This window comes from Arvicola amphibius, chromosome 2 (genome assembly GCF_903992535.2).
Source record: "Arvicola amphibius chromosome 2, mArvAmp1.2, whole genome shotgun sequence".
In the NCBI taxonomy this organism is placed as follows: domain Eukaryota; kingdom Metazoa; phylum Chordata; class Mammalia; order Rodentia; family Cricetidae; genus Arvicola; species Arvicola amphibius.
This window is the reverse complement of record NC_052048.2, coordinates 62,221,313-62,248,836: the sequence shown is the minus strand read 5'-3', so window position 1 is coordinate 62,248,836 and position 27,524 is coordinate 62,221,313. Positions and strand designations below refer to the sequence as shown.

Here is a 27,524-nt window from a genome sequence, read left to right as displayed (position 1 = left end):
AGACAGATAGACTAGAATGAATAACTGAACCTATGTCCCTGCTCTGTAAGAACAGTAGTAATCTTAACCACTGAGCCATCTCTCCAGACTTTTATTAGTAATTATTAATCTGTTATTTTGCCAATGATATTTAATGGACATTAACCACTTTCTAGACTCAAACTAATGTCAACAACCATACATACATAAAATAAAAATGAATAAATCTTTTAAAAAATTAAATTACTATTTGTGTGTATGAGTGTTTTGCCTGCATGTGTATCTATGTGACATGTGCTTTCAGTGTCCTTGGAGATCAGAAGATGGTATCAGAGTCCCTAAGACTGTAGTTAAAGATGGTTGTAAGCTGTATTGTGGGTTTGATATCCAATCAAACCTTGGTTCTCTTAAAGAGCAACCAGTATTCTTAATTTCTAAGTTATCACCCCAGACTCCCAAATAAATCTTTTACACACACACACTCACTCTTAATTAGGATTTAGAATCTAATTAAGATATAGAAAATATCTGTGCTTTTTCATTTTAAAAATCCTTTAGCTGGGCTAGGGATATAGCTTAGCAGTAAAGTGCCTAGTCCTAAGTTCAATTCCCAACACCTCCCCCACAGGGACAGATGAGAGAGACAGACGTTGGTTGGTTGACTGATTATAAAGCCAGGTTGGGATAGAGAGATCATGAATTTGAGTTTGTAGTTAGCCTGAATAAGACCTGTTTCAAAAACACAAAACAAAAATAATAACATAAAGATTTTTAAAAAATCTCTTAACTTAAGCAAATTTAAAGATAGCCCCTTAAATCTTTGCTATTTTTTAGATTTCAATGTTTTTACCAAAACGTGCTTATAAATAAGTTATCATAAATTCTTACCTTTTTATGAGACAATAAAATTAAAACATCCTTCAAACTACCAAATGGTTTTGCTAAGTTGTAAATTTCTTCTGTAGAATATCCTTTATTAGGCAAATTAGAAATAAAAACCACACTCATTTCCTCCATTTCCTTCAAAACAAATTAAGAAAGTGATTAGCATTTAATCTGTATTTACTACTTGAGAAAAAACAGGTAAAACAGGAGACTCTAGAACCTCAAATTAAATGCCCTGTGTGGTGGTTTGAATGAGAAAGGCCCTATAGGCCTATACATTTGAATGTTTGATACCCAGTTAGGAGAGCTGTTTGAGAATGATTGTTGGAGAAGGTGTGACCTTGTTGGAGGGGTTCACCCAAGATCCAGTATCACTTTCTCTGCCTATGGTCAGGGCTGTGCCTGCCTGAAAACTGCCATTTTCCCCACCATGATAATCACAGACTAATCCTTTGAAACTGTAAGTTTGGCCCCAATTAAAAACTTTCTTTTATAAGCTAACTTGGTCATGTCTCATTCATAACAATGGAAGAGTAACTAAGCCACCCTTAGAATATACAAACTTACAATTTTAAATTAGTAGAATAATTACAGTCATACAACATGTCATCTAGTCCACGTCTATCAGTCTTCTTTTGGTTTAGCATCTTAAAACTGACATTCATCTCTGACTACAACTCCTTTGTTCATAACATCACTAAGCCTGTGCCTTGCAATGTGATGCATATAAACATCCAAAGCAATGTGTCTTCTCATCTTCTTGAACAATAATTACTCTTATTTTTAATTTCATCTACCTTAATCCTTATACCACAAGTAAGAACTTACCATAAGTAAGTACTTTTCTGCTTTATTTTGCCCCAATCTACTTATTCTCTAAACTTATTCTTTTATTGCTAGCTTTTTCTTTTGTAGACATTGGTAAAATTCAAAAAGCCTCTATGATAAACTTGGCATATTTTGATTTTAGTGACAAAAAGAAAAGAAAACTTGCTAAGAGTCACAGCTTTGAAAAACAAGTGACTAACACAACAGGCTTCTCAGGTGCACTGGTGGATGACTCCTGCTGAAGAGTTTTGTTGGAATGCTGTATTACACTGACCCTATACCAGTGTTTAAAATACCTTTCTTAAAGTAAAACACACTATTTAGTGATTTCTTAATGAGTGGATTATTAGACAAAAATGAATTTAGGCATAGCATGTGAGCAATCTGAAATTCTAACCAATAATCTAGATGAATGACATTTTAGCATACTATTAAACATGTAAGTAAATTTTATGTCCTTTATATAAATCAGAAGGTCAACTTGTTTCTTCAAAAAAGTAGCACAAACAAAAAAGCCTTGGTGTTCAAAATACTCACATCTTACTTTTCTCAAGGCTAGAAAAAATACACAAATTTATTCAAAATTATGGATGTAGCTTGGTTGGTGGAATGCTTGCAAAGCATATTCAAAACCCTGGGTTTATCCCCAACAATGTGTAAACTTGGCTTGGTAAAATACTCCAGTAATTCCCACACTAAACAAGTTGAAGCAGGGAAATTAAAGTTCAAGGTCATTCCTTACAAGATTCAAGTTCAGTCTGGGATACAAAGAAAGTCTGTCTCAACAAAAACCTTCCAGTGAAATAAAACAAATTCCCAATGTGCTTAGGTTCTAGTTCTTTCCTCTAGTTCCAACAAAGTATTATCTACCCCAAATCCATTTTTGCCTTACCATGCTCTCAGAGGAAAGCAATCTCATAAATACACAGATTTATTCAAGTTTTTAAACCAACATCAAATCTATAGAGTTGAAAGTGGCTAAGAATTTTTACCATGCTACAAAGTGAATACAGTTGCTTAAGAGAATTTTATATAAATAAAATACAAAAACTGACCTTGCTCATTGGTTCGTTTTCTGAGGTCTCCAAAGTACCTTAATACCAAAAAATAATGAAAACACAATTTTTAAAAGTTTATATGATCTTCAAGATTCTACTTTATTTCATAATAAATAAGAAACAGTATAGAAGTAACACCAGCCATCTGCCCCTTTCTTTAAAATAGATTATTTTCTCATACACTATATCCTGGTTACAGTTTCTGCTCCTTCTATGCCTTCTAGTTCCTCCTTACCTCACCTCCTATCCAGATCTACTCCCTTGCTGTCTCTCATTAGAAAAGAACAGACTTCTAAGAGATAACAACAAACATAACAAAATAAAATACACTGAAGTTAGGACAAGGCAAATCAACAGAAGGAAAGTCCAAGAAAAGGCACAGGATCCACTAGATCACACATTCAGGAGGCCCATAAAAAACACTAAACTGAAAGCCATAATATAACACAGAGTAAATGGTCCAGACCCATGCAGACTCTGTGCTTGCTACTTCAGTCTCTGCGAGTCCATATGAGCTTTGCTCAGTTGATTTAGAGAGCCTTGTTGTCCAGCTTTTAAAAAATACATTTCGGGTATTCTTCATGAGAGTAAAACTTCAGAATGATACAGAAACAGAATGTAAATCTGAATCGTCATGTATTTAATTTTACCTGGGATTTGACCCTAGTATTAGAAAAATCAACACATATACAAACATATACTATAACCACAAACACTTCTTTTCTTAAAAATACTTCTTTTCTTAAAAATACTTTCTTTCATCTTTAAATGTAAAGCACAAAATAAAATTTCTACTGGCCTACCTGAAGTAGTTTCTCCAGCACTCTTTCCAGTGGCTTTGTTTTCTGAACTAGTCTTGATTTCAGAGTTTGCTGCACAAAACAGACTACTTTAATTTTCTAGGAAAATATTAGTATAATAAAACTAATGAATCTGAACTAGAATTTGAACTAGTAATACCATCACTTCAGGTTCTCTCATGCTGACCAAAGTAAAACTACTCTTTGGAAAACAAAATATTCCCTGTTAGCCTATGTGGTTCTGTGTGTGCATGCATGCATGCAGGTACATGTGCACTTGTGTCATGTATATGGAAGCCAGAGATCAACATCTAGTGTTTATCTCCATTGTTATCAAACCTTATTTTTTTGAGATAGGGTCTCACTGATACTAGAGCTCATCCATTCAGCTAGGCTGGCTGACTAATGAGTTCCAGGATCTGCCTGTGTTGTCTGTCCCCTTATTACCCAACCCAGCACTGGGATTACAGGTGTGTGCTATGCCTGGCTTTTATGTGGGTCGAGTGGGAGGCAAATACAGGTTTTCATGCTTGCATACCCAACAACTTTTTAACAACTGAGACATCTCCCAGGCTTCCCTTTGGAACTTTTAAAGAAAAATTCCAAATTATATCTCAAATATAAATCAAGATGATCCAAAAAATAACCCCCTGAGTGAGAGCACGTTGTTACCTGGTATAGTCACGAGTTTATTGGAGTCTTTGTTTTTGATAATCCCAGACTTTTTAGCTTCTAGAGACTTCTTTCCAGATTTTGCTTTTAAAAGTAGAATTAAACCATTATTCTAAGATTATGGGCCTACTCATTTAGCATATTTTATATTAATATATCAGAAACCAATAACCTAATCTGAATCGCAATTTATTACATGTATTATTTATTTTCAACTTTTTACAAGTAATATTAAAAGCAAATCTAAGTCGAGACATATTTTTGTGGCTTTAAATTAGTCCCAAGTTTATTTCTCATTTGAAATATAAAGTTAAAAATATGTATTTTGACATTTCTAAGGTTCCTTCGAATTAAACTATTAGAAAAGATACTGTTAATAGGGCCACGCTATTTTCAATGTACAACAGCTATGTTAAATAGCGTTTCGTTTCTTTATCAGGGAAATTAATCTGTTTTAAAGTAACAAACATCAGATAAACTGTTTAAGTTGTGGAAAGGAGTATAAAAATGATAGTTATAACAAGAGAGAAGGAGGGAGGAAGGATTAAACCATTTCAAGGGGACAATGACAGAGCAACCTATGACTATATTACTGTCAGACCATGCAGGTACACTGATGTGTATATCTATTGTATAGCCATAATATATATAAATACAGAAATATATCTTCAATGGTAAATATTGTTAAAAACCAAAGTACCAATGAATAAAAAATCCTATATTGCAAATTTTAAATATTAATGACTCTACTAAATTCTTCAAGATGTTATCAGATACTAGAAATTATTGAATTCTAAACTTGCTTTCAATAATGTATTCCTTAAATGCATAAAAAAATTTAGTAAAGCCTCTCTCCCTCAGTTGTCTTACCTGTTTTGATAAAAGCTTTACCTTTTGCAGCTACCGTAACCACAGATTTTACAGAACCCGCTGATTTCCCTAAATCACAAAAGCTATAGTCAAAACTGTTTTACTTAAATAGTGTCAATCTCCAAATTACCTTATTAAAAACAATATAAGAACAACATATTTTATTCAAAACATAAAATGCTACCATATTTTGGGAAATCTAGCAATAATTTCTTTGGGGGAGGGGACTTAAGTTAAATGTCTCTTTATATGTATGAATCAACTAGAAGCTGAAATATAAAGTACAAAGTTAAACCACAAAGCAATATCATGTTCTCACTGGTTCCAAAAGCAACTATGGAGAACCTCTCAATGTATGATTCCCTGGATCACTCTTGAATGAAATCCATTTAATCCATTTTATGAAGGCCACATAAAGTCCTAGTTGATCATAAAAAAAAAAAAAATCCCACTGCCATATGTGGGATAGGCTCTAAATTTGTCCAATAATATATACAGGCTCTTGCTGGTCCATCTTGGTTGCCCACCATAACTAGATGATAAGACCCCATAGCTGAAGCCACCACTGGTCTTCAAGGAATAAGAGAGCTGAAGCTGGAACTGAGCTGGAGAGTTTGTCCTTCCTGGTTAGTTTCTCAGTCTCAGAAGGTACTATGAATACTTCTTGCAGAGAAAAGGTACCAACAGTCTTAACCAGCTGTGAAACCTACAAACTGTAATATAATCTTGGAAGGCAAGATGTGCCTATGGGTACAAGAAGAACTATGTGTTCTTTAATTGAATTTGAGGCACTCTCCATGGGAGGAAATTCATACCTAGTACTGTAAACCAGGGCAGTAACTCATGTCTGAGATGGTTTTAAGGCCTAAAGGAGAAAATTAAATATTGTGTGGCTAACATGGGCCAAACATTCTAAATATTAATATTCATACCATAGACAAAGGCTACTCTCAGTCTTAATCAGAAAAGCTAGTCTTTGCAAAAGATAGTATCAAATGCAGAGATTCATGGCAATACTACGTGGTGAGAATAAGCAATGGTGAAATTTTTAACACCATTCCACTAAAGCACTCCCCCCCATTCTTACACACACACACACACACACACAAACTGTAGAAAAGGATATGCAAAGAATGTAAAAGCCAGAAGATGGGAAGAAGGACTGTACTATGATATCTTTACAACATGAGGTGGTCACTGTAAACACTATATCATAGCAGCTGAGATTATATCTATTGGGCCAGTCATTCGTTAGTCACGAATCAGTGAGGGATTCAAAGGACCCTATCCTTCCTTGTTGAACTAATAAGTACTGGTGGTTTTAATCATTATCACCAATGTTTACCCAGAGAAGCCCATCAAGGCTCCAAAGGACAGGGCAAACGAAAACAAAAGAAAAAGACATAGATATAAGAAAGGCAGTGGTGGTGCATGCCTTTGATCCCAGTACTCAGGAGGTAGAGGCAGGTGGGTATCTGAGAAATGGAATGTCCAGCTTCAGACAGCCAAGCATATGCATACTACCTTCCCATTAGTCATTAACAGTCATCTCTATTACACCTTTGAGATCTCACAGTGATCCTTGTAACTCATACATCCATACAAGAAGGCATAAAGTGCTTTCTTTAAAAACAAAACAAAAACAAAAAAAATTAAGAGTATGAGACTGCTTCATAAAACTTACTGTGCCTAATTTATAAATTAAACTTTATCATAGCCAGGTATGGCATACCCTTTTAATCCCAGCACTCAACATGCCAAAGGCAGGTAGATCTTCTTGCATTTTGAGGCTAGCTTGGTCTCCATAGGAATTGAAGCTATCCTGAGATACACAGTAAGACCCTGTCTCAAAATTTTAGCTGTATGTGTATAAGTATATATGAATATATATATGAATATATATGCTTCAGTATTATCTGTAATTTCAGACATTTACTGTATGCCTTGGAATGTATGAATGTATCCCTATCCATAATAGGTAACTATGACACCAATCCTTAGAATTTGGCACTTACCTAGTGAATTCTTATTAATTTATAAGTTTGCTATTCTGAAATAAACTGATCCTAAGTAAGCCAGTTAAAAGATTTCTTATGGTAACTCTGCTATTCTCACAGATAATTCATGTTACCACTTATATGAGGATGCTAGAAATTTAAGGAAAAATGCCTAAGATTTATCCCCAGGAGTTAAGGGATGGCTAGCAGCTTAGTTCCCAGTCCAGCAACCACCATTTGTGACTCCCATAAACTTTAAATCAAACTTTGTTAAATAAATGAAATTTCAGAATTTCCTAAAAATGTATTATCATCTCAGAAGCCTCAGAATACTACATGAAAATTCCAAATCTGTCAGTTACAATGGTATTTCCCTTTTTAACACAGAAAAGACGATTTAATATACTACTCTCTACCCTGAATATCCCTTCCCATAACCTGTATTTAACAGAAATTGGAGGGAAAGGAGAAGAGAAGAATAATACTAGGGTAAAGTAAAAAGAATCTTAATCGTTATTTAAAAACCCACTACAGTAGCCGGGTGGTGGTGGCACACGCCTTTAATCCCAGCACTCGGAAGGCAGAGGCAGGTGGATCTCTGTGAGTTCGAGGCCAGCCTGGTCTACAAGAGCTAGTTCCAGGACAGGCTCCAAAGCCACAGAGAAACCCTGTCTCAAAAAATCAAAAAAAAAAAAAAAAAAAACCCCACTACAGTGAGCCAGGCATGATGGTGCACACCTGTAATTCTAGCACTTGGGAGGCTGAAGTAGGGGGATCAAGATTCAAGGCCAGTCTTGACCACATGGCAAGTTCAGGGACTGTGTGGGATACATGGGATGCTGTTTTAAACAAAGAAAACAAAACACTATAGCTTATGAAAATTATATGTGCATTTATTTGAACTAGTATATAAAAGAAAATAAGCCTTCAATGAAAGAGGAAGGAAATAGCTATGATATTCATTCTCAGAAATACTTCTTCAGTTAAATTATTATTAAACCTCATTCTGAAAACTACTAAATAATTATAATCTCAAAGATTAATACATATATTTAATAATTCTTTATCACATGAAATACAAGCCAATTAATTCTTCATCAATTTAGTTAATGACTACAATCCTAATAAAAATACTTCAGGATAGGCAGTGTAGCTCAATAGCAGAGCACTACTAGCCTAGAACACACAAAGTTGTGCATTCAATCCCTACATTACAAGAAACAAATAGTCAATATAAAAATAACATACCTGTAAATTTGGTCACTTTGAATGTAGATGGCTTTATTCGTCCAGTTTTGGCTAAAATTACGAGAAAAAGGTACTTCAATAACACATTACAAACAAAATTCAGACTTAGGTAAGAGTTAACCTTAATAATTTTCAAAGAGCATTGCATCCTCTAATCCCTTCCGTTCTGGGTGTTATTACTTACAAATATTCTTAGATAAGTCAAAATGCACATTTAGTATTGGGTGGAGATGGGAGGTGGCTCAGTTGATAATGTATTTGCTTTGTAAACATGATTATGAGTTATATTCCAAAAGTATCATATGACTGACACTGCATAAAGGAAGAGAGCATTCTTGAGGATGAGACCTGAGGCCGTCAGATTTATATGCACATTTATATGTATTCATTCACACATGCATAAAAACAAACTTCTAAACTTTTCTCTTCTCTCATTTAATAAAATTTAATATTATCAAACTTTCCTTCAGAAAGGCTATATAAATAGTTCCATTATTGTTGATTGAGAGTTGGGTGGCCTCTATTTCCACTAATAAACTCATCAGTCTATCCTGATAACAAAAGATTATCATCTTTTACTGTGAGAAAGAGCCTGATTCATTTTTTAATTTTGGAGGGATACATAAATTTTCACATTAAAAAGTCTCTTGTAAACCAGGTGTGGTGGCACACACCTTTAATCTCAGCAGTAGGGAGGCAGAGGCAGAAAGATCTATGTGAGTCTCAGGTCAGCCTAGTCTACATAGTGAGTTCCATGACAGCCAAGGCTATGGAGAAAGATCCTGTCACAAAAAAACAAAACAACAAAAACTAAAACAAATAAATACACCAAACCAAAAGAAACAGTGACTGAGTCACCTGTATTAAAGGCTCAGTAAATAATGTCTTCCTAATATCATTTTACAAGAAGTTTAAAGTAAACTGACAAAATACATTCATTTGAATGTGTTTTAAAAGTTAACAACTTGATCTAAGGAGTGGCTCAGTGTGTGGGCCTTATAAACATAAGGACCTGAGTTCAGGCCCCAGGGACCATGTAAAGCTGGATGCAGTAAACATTCATCTGTATCCCATCATGCATGAGGCAAGCTGGAAGAAAGAAAGAGGAGGCTGGTCGGTGGTGGCTCATGTTTTTAACCCCAGCACTCGGGAGGCAGAGGCAGGCGAATCTCTGGGAGTTCGCTTGTTCTAAAGAGTCAGTTCCAGGACAGGCTCCAAAGCTACACAGAGAAACCCTGTCTTGAAAAACCAAAAATAAAATAAAATAAAATAAAATAAAAGGAAGAAACAGACAGGAGAATGAATCTTCAGAAGTTCAAGGGTCAGCTAGTCTGGAACACACAAAGAGCAAGCAACAAGAGAGTCTGCCTCAGAACAAGTTAAAAGCAAGGACACATGGACCCCCCCCCACACACACTTTACTTTACAACTTACCAAAAGAAGCTGAAGTAAGAGTTTTAATGGTTTTTGAAGCATCTGTCTCTTTTCTACTCAAAAGAAAAAAAATAGAAACATTGAAATACATTTCTAACTTCTATAAATTTCTAAAACTGGTTTATGTTGAATATTATAATTGTGGTAGTTAAAGATGTAGTCCTAAATATTAAAATTTCTTAACATATATACACATTAATTTTTCACATGAAAACAAAGATTCACTTACTTTAAAGCAGAAGCAGATAACTTCTTAGAATCTGAAGGTTTCTTCTTTACTTCTTTATTCTAAGAAGGAAATATTATTTAGAAAAAAATTAGCTTTTCCCCAACTAAAAAAGGCAGTTTACACAATATAAAAAAATGCATAGAGTTCAACAATGAAAATGAAAACATTTAAAAATTTGGAAGTTTAAATGCTCATTACCTTTTCCTACTTATATTTCGTTTAATTTGTGATCATGTTATGGTCATTACGACAGTTTCAGAAGGGCTTCTGATTTTGTCCTCTCCTTCTATATACACACATTCTTTCAACAACATAAATGAGATTAAACTTGCTGCTCCTAATCTTAAAGCTTTTAATCATACTCGGGGAAAAAATTTAAAATAGTCTCTGACTTTTTTGTGTGGAATGCACTTCAAGAACTCTAGTAGATGAAACTACTATGCACAATATGAAACCATATAGTTTTTCACTATACATACAGTTGAATGCATAAATTAGGTAGAGTAAAAGATTAATGGTGATAATAGAGCACAATATACTCCATGTGGTCTCTTAAAACATCATACTGTGCTTTTCACTTCAAAAAATTGGCATATATATACACTACCAATATTTACCCTCAGAATACTTGAATAAATTAAGAATTACTTGAATAAAGTATCATGACCTCTTGGGAGAATGGCGTATACCTTTAATTCCAGCACTCAGGAGGCAGAGGTGCAGAGTCACTGAAGGGATAAGTAGGCCAATCTCAGTGAGTTGGAGGCCAGCCCGGTCAACACAGAAACTCACCAGAGCTACAAAATGAATTCCTATCTCAAAAGGTAACAGAGGGTGCCATGCAAGCTTCCAAAAAGGAGAGAAGCAAAAAATAGTCTTACCCAGCAATGATGGCCATGAACTACAACAATGAACAGCCTGCCACAATAACCCTCAGGGTGCAATAGTGGCATGCGTATCTTGGCAGTAACCATCAGTTCTCTAACTGGACTTAAAACCCACTCAACAAGGTGGAAACTATGCCTAGTACTGGAAACCTAGCCAACAACTGTTAGTCAAGGTCAATTTACTACACCCACATAATCCCTAAAAACAATCTAAACATTTGTCCTTATTCCCATAGATAAGTGTACCTATCACCCCTCAGAAAGGAAACTTTGCAACGGATACAACCATTACAGAAAACCAGAAGCAAGCAAAATGCAGAGTTGTGGAGACTAGTCTCAATGGATATATCTACAAAACATTACCCCGACGAAGGCTCAGGGAACATTTCAGAAGAGGAAACAGAAGGAAAAATTTAAGAATCAGAAGAACAGGGAATTTGCTGTCAGATTATGTCTACTAGTAATGTCAGAAGCTATACCCAAAGTCTCTCCAACATGACTGCCTAAACATGGATGAATGACACCACCAGACATGCTTAAGTGAACAGGGGAAAGTTTACAAGGTCTCAACCCTAGACAAAGAACCACAGGTAACTAAAGAATACTGAGAGTGGAAGAAACAGCCTTCTCCAGAAAGAGTACACCAATTGGTTATCCAATACAAATTGGTTAGTCCTGAAACATGAGCAACAGTATGTAGACTGAGCAGATTATATTTAGGAACCCACGCACACACACACACACACACACACACACACCATATTTTATATATGTATATAAATAACATATTATATACATATATATATTATATTACATTTAAAAATATATACATACTAATAACAGAGCAAAAAAACCAGCTTATATTGGAACAAAGATGATCTTATAAAACATGACAAGTGAGAAAGTAAAACGTGCAGAAGAAAATACATACAAATGTATTCAAATACATGTAAATTTAAAATATCTTTTTACATTTATTTCATTTGTTCTGTTTTTTGTGAGTATGCCTATTCCACAATACATGTGTAAAGATAATAGGACAACTTTTACAGTTGCTTCTCTCCTTTCACCATGTGGGTTCCAGAAATTGAACTCAGGTCATCATGCTTGATGACAAGTGCCTTGCATCACTGAGCTATCTTACTGGCTCATTTCTAGGATACAGGAAATTTAAAAAGCCATACATATGCATGCAAGCAACATACTTAATACTTTCTAGATAGACTACAGAATACTAAACTAATAGTACAGTAATAAACACCTATAAAAAATTCTTGTCATCTGAAGATTAAAAACACCAGAGAAAATTGCATGTGCTTTTAACAGCACCAAGGAAGCTGAAGAAGAAGGACAGGAATTTTGAGGTCAACCTGGGCTATATAGTCATACTCCAATCTCCAGAAACTCAATAAAAATATGAATAGAAAATGGAAAAAGATACAGGAAATTCAAAAGGAAAGTTAACTAATAATTATTGTTTTTAAAATACTACAGCATGTTTTACTTACTAGGTTTTTTTTAAACTGAAGAGATTAAGATAATGCTACAAGGATACCAGCTCTCATAAATCACAAGTGTGTAAATGACTGCAGCTACTCTACAGGCCATGCATTAATACCTATATCCTTCGTCCAACAACTGTTCTGGAGTGTACAATCATAAATAGAAAAGGATGGTATATAAAAGTCACAAAGAGTTAACTAAAGTCTTGCTTTTGGAAATGAAAAAATAGGGGAATAATTCAAGTATCCACCCAAAAGAAACTAGCAGGATAATCATTATAGTCACACAACACAACATAGAAGTCATAAAGAATGAGGAAAGCCTCAATTACTTTTAAGGTTAAATTACTACTTACTGAGGAATATGTGCTTATAAATCTCTAAATGCATTCCATAGTAAATAAAAAGCTAAATCAGAAAATTAATATATATAACTAAAGAAAGCTTACTGGAAATTTCTAAATAATTCTATAGATATTATCTATGAACATTTACAGAATAAAAATGCTCTAGGAAAACTAAACCCAAACATTTTTATTTCTTTTTCAAACATTTATATTTATTTCATGTATATGAGTGTTCTATCTGCATGTACACCTTTATTCAAGAAGAGAGTATCAGATCCCACTACAGATGGTTGTGCGCCACCATGCGATTGCTAGAAATCGCTTCAGACCTCTGAAATAATAGCCTGTGCTCTTACTAACCAAGGAGCCATCTCTCCAGCCCCCCTTACCCCCCAGAACATTGATATTACTAAAAAAACCAAAAGGCTGTAGAGAACAGAACAGATTATATTGATGTAAAGTTCAAAATTATGGTTCCAGAAAAAGATTACCTGTAGGCAGAGGAGAAGGTTTAAGAATTGGAACAAACCAGTTATAGGGACTTCTATAGTGCTTTCAATATTTCTAGCAGTTTCAGGTTTGTTAAATTGGTACAATATTACCTTAGTCTGTTGCTCATCACTTAATATTATACTAGTTGTGATGGTACATATGTATTGTTAATCTGAGAGGTAAACGCCTTAAATCCCAGCACTCAGGAAATAGAAGCAGGTGGATCTATGTGAGTTTGGGGTCAATGTGGTCTACAAGAGCTAGTTCCAGGACAGCTAGGACTGTAACACAGAGAAACCCTGTCTCGAAAAACAAACAAACAAACAAGCAAAGTTCTAAATCTTTTGGACCAAGATTTATGTATTTTCTACACATGTCCCATACATTTAAAATGTTAAAGTAACAAAAACATCAAAATTTAATTTACCTGTGCTTTTTTCCTTCCTGGAACACATACTTTCACAATTTTTCCTTTTATTTCAAGAGGAATTGTTTCAGTGTGCCTCATGACTGCCGTAACTGCTTTTTTATATTCCATCTCCAAGTAAGCCTAAAATAAAATTTTTGACAATGAAAAAAAAACCTCTATGTTTAAAAGATCCATTTTATTTATATTCAAAAAAGTTTGAGACAAGGTCTCATCCAGACTGACCTTGAATTTCTATGTATCCCAGACTGTCCTTCAAATTCTGACCCTTTTGTCTCAGCATCCCATATGCCACCTCACCTGGCTTATATCTCTGCATTTTAAAATGGACTTAATGCTTTTCTGTGAAACATAAAACTATGAGGTTATCTCAAGAACTGGTGGCTTTTTTTGTTTTGCTAACCTATAATTTGATGTTTCACACACAATACATCTTTAACTTTATGTAACTTCTAGACCATTACCAAGATAAGAGATGAGTCCATGGCAGGCTCCTGAAATAGGAAGAAAGGGGAAGGCATTTCTAACTGAACAACAGGAGGGTAGGCAAAATCTGGCTTAGCTTGCTTTAAGTTAAGATTTAAAAACAGGACAATAACAACAACAACAACAACAACAACACACACACACATACACTTTTTTTCACTAAGATTGGGAACTACCGAACAAATGTTAGCTATTTTTACTGAAGATTCATCCACACTGACCAAATAATCCTAAGTGATAAGAAATGAGGAATGGGGCTGGAGAGATGATGGTTCAGCAGTTAAGAGCACTGGATGCTTTTCCAGAGGATCTAGGTTCAGATCCTGTTACTTGCTACAGGTACCATACATACATGTTATGTGCAGACTACATGTATACAAAACACCCATACACAGAAAGATATACTTTTAAAAACTTAAAGAAATGTGGAATAAATTACCGCTTTAAGTTTCCATAGAAATCTCTAAGAAATATCCTGGGTCAGTGAAAGTTTCATCTAGTGAAATGAGACTCAGTTTTGGTCTCCAGGTATCACATCTGACATGATCATCAGGATTGTTTCTTAACGCTCTCCCTTCGCCTTCCTAATAAGTTTTTTCCTTATGTTCATTTCTTTGGTTTGTAGTCCATGGCATTTAATTAAGATTGCATGCATAAGCATAGGTGGGACATGTTGAGCCGAGGACCAAACCCAGAACCTAGCAAATACTCTATCACTGAGCTAAATCCCCAACCCCAAGCCCAAAACTTTTAAAGCCTTCTGCTTAAAAGCAATTACCATGTTTTCTCTTTGCCTCAACTCACAAGAATCTTTTACTCTTAATCTAGGTTGATCTACAATTAACAAATTTTATTAGGAATACAACACACATGTAAACAATACTAACTATACAAAGGAAACCATTTATTTTATGTAACTTGTGTACCTAAAAGCATGCTTATTTTTATAATTTTTAGAAACATAGTAATGCTTTCTCATTTACATATCCATACCTTCTACATCTCAATGGCAAAATACCTATGACCCTATGACCAGCCTATAAAACTACAAATAATTATCATCTGGCCCTTTATTGTATAAACATGTCTATTCCCTGGAACCTTGGTCTTTCTTGGGAGTCTTCTGTCAATACAAATACTGTGGAACATTTATGTTAACTGTCAGTGAACAATGATATACACAGCACAAGCAGCTAAGATACCAACATTATCAGAAAAGCAACAGTCTGCCTGAATTTTCACAAATGATAGATGACTCACTTCATTTCTACAAGGAACAAGAAGGATATCGGTAATGTTCCCAAATGGATGAAATGCTTTTCTAATATCTTCCTCAGTAAAGCCATCCTCTGGAAGTTCAGATACAAGAAGAATTGAACTGGAACTCAAAGACAAATCTTTCCGAGGCCGAATCTGGAATGAAAGAAAATTAAAAACAACGTAAGCCACAAGGTACAGTAATCATAACTCCACATATAATCTCTACTACTCATCTTAGTATCTTTATGGATATCTTATAGACATTATAGCTTTGTTCATTCTACATTCAATTCAAAGGCTGGGCCCCATGCATGCCAGATATGATGGCACACACTTCTAATGTCAGCACTTGGAAGGATGAAAAGAGGATATCAAAGTTTAAGATCAACATGGACATATAGCAAGATACTGTCTTTTAAAATAAAAATGCAGGGCAAGCTGCTTGTCTGCACTGTCCCAAGACTGGGCCACAGTGGCAGTATATGGCTATAAACTAGAGGACAAGGAGCTTGCATTCTTTCTGAGGAAGATCAAAGCTCAGAAAGGTGAATAAGTCATCATCTGTAACATAATAAAAGTGTTTTTGTTTGATGTTTATTTAAAAAAAAAAGAAGCAAGGTGGAGTGGTACATGCCTTTAATTTCAGCACTCAGGAGGCAGAGGCAGGCAGATCTCTGTGAGTTCCAGGACAGCCTGATGTATATAGTGCGTTCCAGAACAGAGTTACATAATCAGAATCTGTCTCAAAACAAAACAAAACCCCCCAAAAATACAAAAAGAAAAGGGTATATTATATATAATATATAGTATACATAGTCAGACTACATATACGATAATACCAAATTTACCAAAAATCAACTAAAAAAGGAAAACTTTTTGAAAATTCTGTTACAAAGTCCTGACTCAAAATCTTACCAGATTAATTAAAAATTTTCTCTATACTCAATATTCCTTCCTAATGATCTCAAACTTTTGCAATTACATATTGATTGTTTTAAGGTTAACAATTAAAATATAACCTTTTAGAATAAAGATACAATTGTTGAAGGTCTTCAATATATTTGAATAATTTCAAAAGTATATATTATAACACCACAAAAATATTAGGCTTATTAGAGTCATAATGATGGTTTAGATCTAAATAAGCTCTAAATTACTGTTAAATAAACAGTAATTCAAGAAAATATACAGTAAAACAGCATCTCAATATAGTAACAAGTAGGTTATAATCAAAATACACCAGTACAGGACAAAAAAACTATACCACTACATAGAATGTATAAACAGAAATGATCATTTCTAGCTGACAGAAATTAAGACTTATTAATAATGATAACACTCATTTCACCAGTCATATAACTTCTGAAGCTAACAAAAAGCTTCATCAATACATCACAGCGTATGTTTCTATTCTGAGACAGTGTCTGTAAAAAGCCGCCTGCCTCAGTACGCCTTGCTACACTAAAGGAGCATGCTACTACCCTGATACGACTTCTTTGGGCACTTTAAACACTAAACATCTGGTATTCCTAACTACATAAAACACTAACACTGATATTCCTAAACTACAAGACTGAATTATTAGGCTTTTATCAGTCATAAGAAAAAAAAATTATCTCTCATAAAAGTAATTTAACAAATATTTATTTGAAATTTATTGGAAATGTGACTCCAAAGATCCAATTTTATTTTCTGCTTTTCATAGTAACAAACGCAGGTATACTTGAGCTAATCCACAAAAGAATTACTGACCTTTCGCTGGATAAAAGCACCTTTACCAGACACCTGTTTACCTTCTGGTAAGGTGTCATCTTCAAGAGTCCTAGACTTGTGAGCAGCATGTTCTCCTAAATGTGAGTCACTCTTCATAGAAGTTACAGATTTCACTGATGGCTTTGTTCCACTGGCAAGTTTAGGCTTTTGGGCTGGTAAGAATCCTTTATCAACTGTTTCTATGTTTTTCTGTTTATTAACTTCTGTTCCATGCACAGAACGTTGTCCCCCATCTTCTACTGCCTTTTTTCTATCTGATTAAAAAATACATATATTCATATATATAAATTAAAAAGAAGCAAAAGGCACATAGCATTCTTATGACAACCCAGCCCTTTTGTCTAATCTTTTTGGATTTTATTTCCAAGAGGATGTCATTTATTTATTCAACCATTTATTAAGTAAACATTTATTTAATGAAAGATTGTTACAAGACAATGTTCATAAAACCATACTATGTGATCTAGTAAATGATTTTTTAAAAAAGAAACTTAACCTTTTTAAGACACTACAAGTAATATGATTAAGATTACAGAGCCATTCTCAAGCTTAGCAGAGAACACACAGTACATACATGCTGCACACGGGCACACATGCAGAGTTCTCAGTCTTCAACTGCTCATTCTTCAAGCTCTATTTGCAGCAGTTCCTTTGTTCAGTGAGTTTTCCTTATGTCAACAGTCCTCAAAGTTTTGGATGTAGAATCTCTTGGCAAACTCAGGAAGCTAGAGTTTATTTTTGTTATATTCTTTTTATTTAATAGAATTTTAAAACTGCTAAATAATTTATTAATAAACTTGTATATTTATATATTTTATAAAAATTAACTACTTATCAAAAGGATAAATGAGTACTATTGTTCCACATTTTTCTAAACATGTAAACATGAACTTGAAAGACACCTATCCCTGACTTTTTATAAATCCCTGCTTGTGTACCCATTATGTATGGTGGATGCACAACTTTGGTTCAAAGTACAAGGAAAGTCAACTAGGACACAAGTATGTTCTTGGAAGAGGAAAAGAACTTACACAACACTGAAAAGACCTTGTGAGACCCTATGGGAGACTTAGGGTTTTGAACTATACTGAGATAAGCCAGCTTACACTTTTTAATTATTTCCATTTCCATTCAATTTCTTAAAATATAAAGTAGAACTGAAGACATGCTCAAAGTACTACTTTGACATGAACAATGGTTTCTTTCATTAAAGGCTATGTGTATGCATATGTGTGTGCATGTATGTATTTTAACAAATGAGCTTTTAGAAAGGTCATTAAACAATTATTAAATAATTATTAAATAATTATTAAATAATCAAGAGATTGGCCTCAAACTCACTATATGTAGCTGAGAATAACCTTGAAATCTTGATCTTCCATCTCAGCCTCCCAATTTGCTGGAATTACAGGTGTATGCCACCCAGTTTATCTTTGGTCCTTAGTTATTATTTTTTATTCTTTTTTTTTGTTTTGTTTTTGAAATAGGGTTTCTCTGTATAGCCCTGGCTGTTCTGGTATATGCTCTAAAGACCAGGCTGGCCTTGAACTCAGAGATTCACCTGCCTCTGCCTCCCCAGTACTGGAATTAAAGGCGTGCGCCATCATCACCCAGCTTGATCCTTGATTTTTAAAATGGATGCAGATAAATTAAAATTTCATACATCTCAAATATGAGTCCAATTTCATACAGCAACTTTAAAATTAAATAAAATTCCAATAAAAGGATAGCATCAGGATCATTATTGTACCTGATCTCACTGATCTTCTTGATGTCCTTTCAGGGCTAACTGACCGGTAGGACTTTGGACTTCTTCTAACAAGATTTCGACTTCGATATGGAGAACGGGATCTGGATCTGGATCTGTATTTAGAAATGAAACTATGGCAAATTCTTGGACTTCGACTCCTTGGTCTATACCTATAACGAACTGGACTTCGAGATCGATGGTATCTGTGACTCGAGCTTGATCTCCTAGAATGCCTGGGACTGGGGGAATGAGAATGAGAACGTCTTCTTGGAGTTTCATTTTCTTTCCTATTGCTCTCATTTCTAGAGAGGAGAAAACAGAAACAAGACTCAGCAATTCAATATAGATTTAAGCTATATTATATAACAGAAGCAGCTTTTTAAACAAACATTTATTTTTATTACTTATTATTTGTAAGTGTGTGAGAGTGTGCATTTATGTCCAGATGCCCACCAGAGAATTATACATTGTTGTGAGCTACCCCACATGAGTGCTAGGAACTGAACTCAGGTCCTTGACAAGAGCAGTTCTAAGTGTTTTAACCACTTAGCAATTTCCCCAGACCTTTCACTGTATTTTTTTTGTTTGTTGGTTCGCTTTTCTTTTAGAAACAGGCTCTCAGTACGTAGCCCATCCAGACTAACTCTAAACTTATGGCAATTCTAGGTCTTGGTCTCCTAAATGCTAGAATTATAGTTGTGAATCACCATGCCTGGCTCAGAAGTAGTTTATTTAAAAGAAGCTACTGGGATAGCAAACCAGCTCACTGGGTAAAGATGCTTTTTGCAAGCAGACCTGACAACCTGAGTTTGATCCCCAGACCCTTTAAGATTGCAGAAAACCAATTCTGGAAAGTTGTACTCTGACATCCACAAGCACCATGGCACATGTCACACACGTATGTGCATGTGAACACACACAAAAAAATAAACGAATGAAAAATGTATCTACCATTATGAGTAGAGAAAAAGTAATCTGAAAAGATAGATGATTAACCTTCAGTTTGCTAGAACACTCTTTTTTCTAGCTTACATTAGAGTATTTTTTATCCTCTTCTTAGGTGTCAGTTATTCTGCAACTATTTTTTTTTCTTTTCTTTTCTTTTTTTTTTTTTCTTTTTTTTTTTTTGTTTTTCGAGACAGGGTTTCCCTGTAGTTTCTAGAGCCTGTCCTGGAGCTAGCTCTTGTAGACCAGGCTGGCCTCGAACTCACAGAGATCCGCCTGCCTCTGCCTCCCGAGTGCTGGGATTAAAGGCGAGCGCCACCACCGCCCGGCTTTTCTGCAACTATTTTAAGTTATGTAAAAAATTTAGGAATTTATGTTTGTTTTTAGAAAAAGGGTTTCACTGTACAGCCCTGGCTGTTCTGAACTCACTCAGGTTTGATGGAGGAGAGTCTTCTGTTTGTGTTGATTTCATTTGTTAATAAAGAAACTGCCTTGGCCAGCCCTTAGGTGGGTGGAGTAGACAGAACAGGAAGAAGGAAGTTGAAGTAGATGGCTCAGTCAGATGCCACACCTCTCCTAAGTGAGATAAATCGCCAAGCCTCTGCTCTCTGAGTGAGACGTGATGAAGCTCCAGCCAAAGATGGACTTACGCTAGAATCTTCCCGGTAAGGCACCACTCTATGCACATTATTGGATATGGGTTAATCAAGATGTGAGTAAGAGGCTGAAGCTAATGAGCCAGGCAGTGTTTAAATGAATACAGTTTGTGTGTTGTTATTTCGGGGCATAAGCTAGCCAGGTGGCCGGAAGCTGGGCAGGACGAAAAGCAGGCCTGCCTGCAGCTCCTCACTACACAGGTTGGCCTCAAACTCACAGAGATCCACCTGCCTCTGTCTCCCAGGTGCTGGGATTAAGGTGTGGGTTACCACCACCCAGCAAAAATTTATAGAAACTGTTTTTGAATGACTTTTCCCTGAAACATTATGCCATCTAAACATACTTCACTGACTTCTGTACATTTGTGTACAGATCCTAAAGAACTTAGGACTAAGTAAGATAATTCTCAGTATTCAAGCTATTTAAATATTAATAACTATGCATTCACAAACACAAAATAATAGGATCGAAAATAAAATAATAAGACTAAGCCTTTAATTCCAGCACTCGGGAGGCAGAAGCAGGCAGATCTCTATGAGTTTGCAGCCAGCCTGGTCTACAAGAGCTAGTTCCAGAACAGCCAGGGCTACACAGAGAAACCCTGTCACAAAAAAATCAAAACAAACAAAAAGACTGAAGTGAAGTCCATGGAAGAAAGCACATTTAAGCTGAAATAAAAAGATTCATCAATTTTTTCATGTGCCAACTGTATAAAAATAAAAACAATAGCAGGGTATGATGGCATAAATCTTTAATCCTATCACTTGAGAGGCAAAGATAGGTGGATCTCTCTGAGTTCAAGACCAGCCTGTTTTATATAGAGTTCTAGGCTATCCAGGACTCTGTCTACAACAAAACCCAACATGATAAAATTAGGACAATTCCAAAACAACTTTAAAAAAAAAATTAGTTTACTTTTAAAAGGAAACAAAGTTGTAATAATTAATACTATTAAAAAAGCATTACCTTCTAGATGGGAGGATCTCAGGGTTCCAATCAGGGTATCTATTTGAAAAATAAACACTATTAATGACAGTTCAGCAATAATAATCTTTTAATCATTTAATTAATAAAATTAATTATCTAATTAATAAACAATTAATCTTTACCAAAACTGTGTCAGAACTGCTCAAACTTAAGCTTATATATAATTTAAAAAGTTGAAATATGGCCAGCTAGTAGCGACACATGCTTTTAATCCCAGCACTCAGAAGGAAGAGGCAGGCAGATCTCTATAAATTCGAGGCTAGGCTAGACTTGTCTACAGAGTGAGTTCCTGGACAGTCAGGGCTACACAGAGAAACAATGGCCTTAAAAAAAAGTTTTCTTGATAATAACATTTTTATGTCTAATTCACCATCTGATCAAGGTGCCACGCTAGTAGATACATCAGAAAAACATTCACCAAGACTTCATTTTTTTTTAAAGACCTCATTTTAAAAGTCAAATAGACAGTATACACAAAAGCTTTTTAAGGTATAAAATATTAGTTTAGCTAGGGGTAGGCAAAGAGGCAAAGAATAGAGACGAGAGATGCTAGGCATGATGATTCATGCCTGCTTTCCCAGCACTTGGGAGGCAGAAGAAGGATAAAGAAAGGCTCCAAAACTACAGCAAAACCCTGTCTCGAAAAACCAAAAAAAGAAGAGAAAGTTCAAGATCATCTTCATGTATATTAGCATTTCTTCTTCCCTTTCTTTCTTTCCTTTTTATTTAAGATAGGGTTATAGCTGACATTATTTCTCTTTGAAGCCTTGGCTGTCCTGGAACTAGCTCTATAGACTAGGCAGGTTGGCCTTAAACTCAGAGATCCACCTGTTTCTGCCTCCAGAGTGCTAGGATTAAAGGTGGGCACCAAATCGCCCCTATGTTATTAGCATTTCTCATGTGGGTTGAGACCCCTTTACAGGTTGAACAACCCTTTCACTGGGGTCACATAACAGATATTTACATTGCAATCCATAACAGTAGCAAAATTATAGTTACAAAGAAGCAACAAAAATATTTTGTGGTTGGGGAAATCACAACATGAAGAACTGTATTAAGGGCTGCAACATTAGGAGGTTGGGAATCACTAGTTTACATAAGACACTGGCTAAGAAGATAGCTCAATCTGTAAAGACCAGAGTTTGAACTACAACCTCATGTAAAAAGCTAGGCATTATAAACTGTGTATTTTTAATATCAAAGCTGAGAACATAGAGATCTGCAGATACCTTGTGCTCATGAGCCAGGCAGCCTAACATAACTATGAGACCCAGGTCTTGGAGAGAGATACAGTCTCAAAAAAAACAACAACAAACTGGGAAGGCTCGTAAGGATCAACATCCAATGTTGACCTGTGGCCAACATAAGCCTACACACACAAATGCACTCCTCCATTGCATCCCTACTCCATATATACGGGGAAGACAGAGACAAGTATCTCAAAATTTTGCAAAATTCTGGAAGAAGGCTAAAAAAGATGGCTTTTCAAAGTTAAGAAGGCATCCTGCTCTTAAAGAGAAGCATCCACATCAGGTGGCTCATAGCCACCTCCAAGTCTTTCAAGAGGACCTGATGTTTCTGGTCTAATAGGTACCTATACTCAAATGCATGTACCCACATACAGATATATACATATACATAATTTAAAAACAAAACACCAAGCATTTTCACACTTTCTGTTGGGACACATAGAATACAAATTGTATCATATGCTTTTAAGTTATATCCAAACGTATTTGGGAAAATATATGTAAGAAAGATAAATTGAAAGAATAGATTGCTTTTCTTCAAGTAGCCCTTTAAAAATGTATTGATGATCTTGGCACTGGAGAGGCAGAGGCAGACATTATCTCTGTGGGTTCAAGACAATTCTGGTTTATATAAGCAAGTCCCAGGCCAGCCAGGGCTACTTTTTATCTCACAAAGAAAAAGAAAATCTATTAACAGGCTTGGTCTTAGTTACAGCTAACATGGTAGAACAAAGAAGAACCAGGAGGCAAACCCTAAGTGGTTCTACTCCAGGAAGTGGTTGCTGCAGCACAGAAGAAATGGAGGGCATAATAAAAAGGGAACAATCTAGAATAGTTTCTTTAGAACAATGGTTCTCAACCTTCCTAATATTAAGACCCTTTAAGATAACTCCTCATGTTGAAGTGACTTCTAACCATAAAACTACTTTCATTGATACTTCACAACTATAATTTTGCTGTTCTGAGTTGCAATGTAAATATATCCGTCTTTTCTGATGATCTTAGGTGACCCCTGTGAAAGGGCCATTCAAGCTGGGTGGTGGTGGCACACGCCTTTAATCTCAGCATTCAGGAGGCAGAGGCAGGCAGATCTCTTGAATTCAAGGCCAGCCTGGTCTACAAGAGCTAGTTTCAGGACAGGCTTTAAAGCTACAGAGAAACCCTGTCTCGGACAAAGAAAAGAAAAGAAAAGAAAAGAAAAGAAAAGAAAAGAAAAGAAAAGAAAAGAAAAGAAAAGAAGAAGGGAGAGGAGAGGAGGGGAGGGGAGGGGAGGGGAGGGGAGGGGAGGGGAGGGGAGGGGAGGGGAGGGGAGGGGAGGGGAGGGAAGGGGAAAAGAAAAGAGTCATTCAAGCTCCAAAGAAATAAAGGAGTTGTGGCCCAAAGGTTGAGAATCACTGTACTAGAGGAAGAAACAAATCAGGAAGACCCCTGAAATCAGGTTATAAGTTTGCACAAAAATAACAAGTGCTGGGTAGTGGTGGCACAAGCCCTTAAACCCAACAACTGAGAGGCAAAGACAGGTTGATCTCAGTGAGTACGAGGCCAGCCTGGTCTACAAACAAGTTTCAGAACAGCCAGGCTATACAGCGAACCCTGGCTCGAACCTCCCCACTCTCCAGAAATGCGAGTTCATGAACATTTATTTTCTTCAATTAAAAAATTACCCTATGAGTATGTGTGCAGCTGTATATGCCATTGTACACATATGGCCAGAGAACTTTGTTGAGTCCATTCTGTTTACACCTTTCTGCCTTTACATGGCTGCCAGGGATTGAGTTATTTGGTTATTTGGCTAGCATGGCAAGCACCATTAAGCACCACCGCCAACAAACCAGCTAGCTGGCCTCTCATAAACATTCTAAAGCAAAGATAGTAAGGGAGTGTTTCAAGAATAGTTATAAATGAGTATCTGGAATTAAGGGGAAAGATAAAGACTGAGATATTTAGAAATTAAACATAAAGAATTCATAGCTATACCCTTACGTCTGAAAGTAACACGGGGGGGGGGTCTGAAAATAGATTCTTATGTTTGATAATACTTAAATAGAAAAAGAAAAAACAATATAAGAATAAAAAAATCAGGGAGAAAAAGAGGTAGCAGGAACAGGAGTATTAGAGAAGGTTAAGAAAGCCTGCATCCTCATTCTCAAATTTACTAATCTATAACCAAATTGGACATAGTAATTACATTAAATTACTAACATTCAAGAATTCAATCTCAGGAGAAAGACAAAAAGTACAAAATGGACTATCTGCTGCTCCCTGAAACAGAGTGGCAGAGACCAGAGGGAACATATAGCTGTACTGGATGCCTGATTAACAGAGCTACCTTCAAATTTGACAAAGTTGATATTGTTTCCATCAATGACCCTTTGTTGACCTCAACTAAACATTCTCCATGTTCCAAAATGACTCTACCCACTTTCACAACATAGTCAAGGCTGAGACTGGGAAAACTTGTCATCAATGGGAAGGCCATTTCCATCTTCTAGAAGTGAGATCCCACTAGAATCAAAAGGGGTGATGCTAGTGCCAAGCTTGTTATAGAGTACTGGTATCATTGACACTATGGAGAAGGCCCACTTGTGGGGTAGAGTCAAAAAGATGATGATCTCTGCCCCTTCAGCTGATGCCATGTTTGTGATAGACATGAACTGCAAGAAGTAGGACAACTCACTCAAGACTGTCAACAATGCTGCTTGCCCCACCAAATGCTTAGACTCCTGGCCAAGGTCATCTACAACCATGCTGTTACTACTGAAGGATTTGTGACCATAGTTTATGCCATCACTGCCACCCAGAAGACTGTAGATGGCCTTTCTGGGAAGCTGTGGCATGATGGCCAGAACAGTATCCCTATATCCACTGGTATTGCCAAGGCTGTGGCAAAGTCATCCCAGAGCTGAACAAAAAGTTCACTGGCATGGTCTTTCATGTTCTTATCCCTTAATGGTCCCTGATGGATCTGACAAGCCACCTAAAGATAACTGCTAGTACAATAAAGATAGTAGAGCAGGCCCATTAAAGAGCATCCTGGGCTATCCTAAGGACCAGGTTATCTTGTCTACCGCAACTTTAGCTGCAACACCCACTCTTTCACCTTTGATGCTGAGGGTGGCATTGCTTTTAACAACTTTATCAAGCAAATTTCCTGGTATGACAATGAATGTGGCTATGGCAACAGGAGGGTAGACTTCATGGCCTACATGGCTTCCAGGGAGTAAGAAGTTCTGTGTGGTGGTTTGAATGAGAATGGGCCACATAGGCTCTTGTGTTTAAATATTTGGTCCCCAGTTAGTAGAACTGTGGGGGAAAGTAAGAGGTGTAACCACTGGAGTACAAGTAGCCTTGTTGGAGGAGGTATGACACTGGTAGTGGGCTTTGAAGTTTCAAGTACCCACACCAGGCCCAGTCTGTCTCTGTCTCTCTTCTCTCTCCCCTATCCCATCCCCACCCTCTGTCTATGGATCAGGATGTAAAGCTACTCTCAGCTACTGTTCTACTGCCATGCCTATCTGCTTCCCACTGTGATGATCACAGACTAACTCTATAAAACTGTAAGCAAGTCCTCAATCAAATGCTTTCTTGGTCATGGTGTCTCTTCATAGCAACAGAACAATAACTAAGACAACCTTGACCAGCTACCCCAACAAGAACATATGAGAAGAAGAGAAGGAGAGAGAGGGCCTCAGATGCTGAGGAATTCCTGTCCCAACTCAGCCTCAAACCTTGAGCAATCTATCCTCAGTTTCCATCCCAGATTCTCAAAACAAGGGGAGTGGCCGGGCAGTGATGCCTTTAATCCCAGCACTCAGGAGGCAGAGGCAGGCGGACCTCTTTGAGTTCAAGGCCAGCCTGGTCTACAAGAGATAGTCCCAGATCAGGCTCCAGAGAAACAAATGAACAAACAAAAAACAAAAACAAACAACAACAACAAAAAAAAAAAAAACAAAGCGAGTGACTTAGGAAGCCCTACCCTCTTAAATATCAATAAAATTCATTGCGCCCACCAAAAACAAAAAAACAACAAACCAGATGATCAACAAATTATCTTTCAAAAAGTAAATGAAGTCAAAACCCTAGGAAAAGGTAAAGTAGTTTTATTTGTTATTGTGTACTTCAAGTGTTGTTTATAAGGTAGTAAACTGAAATCTGCATTCACATCTCCACAGAAAAATGGGCAAGATAATGGAAAGAAAGATACCTGTCTTCAACCATTGTGGGAAAGGCAAACAAGCAAGGAAAATCAATTAAATTTGTTTGTAATTACCTACTGGGGATTAAGTTAGGAAAGAGACACAGATTAAGTTAATGGAAGATTACATAGCACTCTCCTCTTGGAAAATTAAACATACTTCTCTAGGATTATTTTAAACAAGCAATAGCTTTAAAAATTATTTTTAACAAATTATCACACTAAAAATATTTAATAGTTACATGTCATCATGGGCTATTTTCTTCTAACTCTGCTGCTTATAAAAAAAATGGAAGAAAACATTCTTACTGTTGACGTAACTGCCGGCAACTCTCAATATGGGTGGAAGTATTTTGATGCTGAATCCAGTCCTATTTGAAAAAAAGAAAAGGTTGAAATTAAAACAATCCTCATGCTCACTAATGAATTAAGTTTTTTTTAAAATGACAACGGGTATTTGAAATTTTAACAAACCTAATTATAATTTAGATTTAGAATTTAGAAACAACATAATTTTCACAAACAAAAATTAAAGTCCTCCGAACAAATGTATTTAACCCCACACC

The 27,524-nt window shown here is 36.0% G+C and overlaps 1 protein-coding gene across 11 annotated transcripts in view; it reads right to left on the bottom strand.

The window, feature by feature from the left end:
- Positions 1-27,524, bottom strand: part of Znf638 (zinc finger protein 638) — a 72,162-nt gene that overhangs the window by 24,771 nt on the left and 19,867 nt on the right. For 6 of the 11 annotated variants that reach the window (XM_038320837.2, XM_042054608.1, XM_042054609.1 and 3 more), the window contains 14 exons: positions 27,268-27,329; positions 21,493-21,531; positions 18,925-19,226; positions 17,154-17,428; positions 15,402-15,554; positions 13,656-13,778; positions 10,001-10,059; positions 9,772-9,824; positions 8,338-8,388; positions 5,093-5,161; positions 4,223-4,306; positions 3,554-3,622; positions 2,748-2,785; positions 868-999 (listed from right to left, as the gene is read on the bottom strand). In XM_038320837.2, coding sequence (XP_038176765.1) covers positions 868-999; positions 2,748-2,785; positions 3,554-3,622; positions 4,223-4,306; positions 5,093-5,161; positions 8,338-8,388; positions 9,772-9,824; positions 10,001-10,059; positions 13,656-13,778; positions 15,402-15,554; positions 17,154-17,428; positions 18,925-19,226; positions 21,493-21,531; positions 27,268-27,329 — 1,509 coding nt within the window. The remainder of the gene's footprint in view (positions 1-867; positions 1,000-2,747; positions 2,786-3,553; positions 3,623-4,222; positions 4,307-5,092; positions 5,162-8,337; positions 8,389-9,771; positions 9,825-10,000; positions 10,060-13,655; positions 13,779-15,401; positions 15,555-17,153; positions 17,429-18,924; positions 19,227-21,492; positions 21,532-27,267; positions 27,330-27,524) is intronic. The other 5 variants (XM_038320844.2, XM_042054610.1, XM_042054611.1 and 2 more) reach the window with 2 other exon arrangements.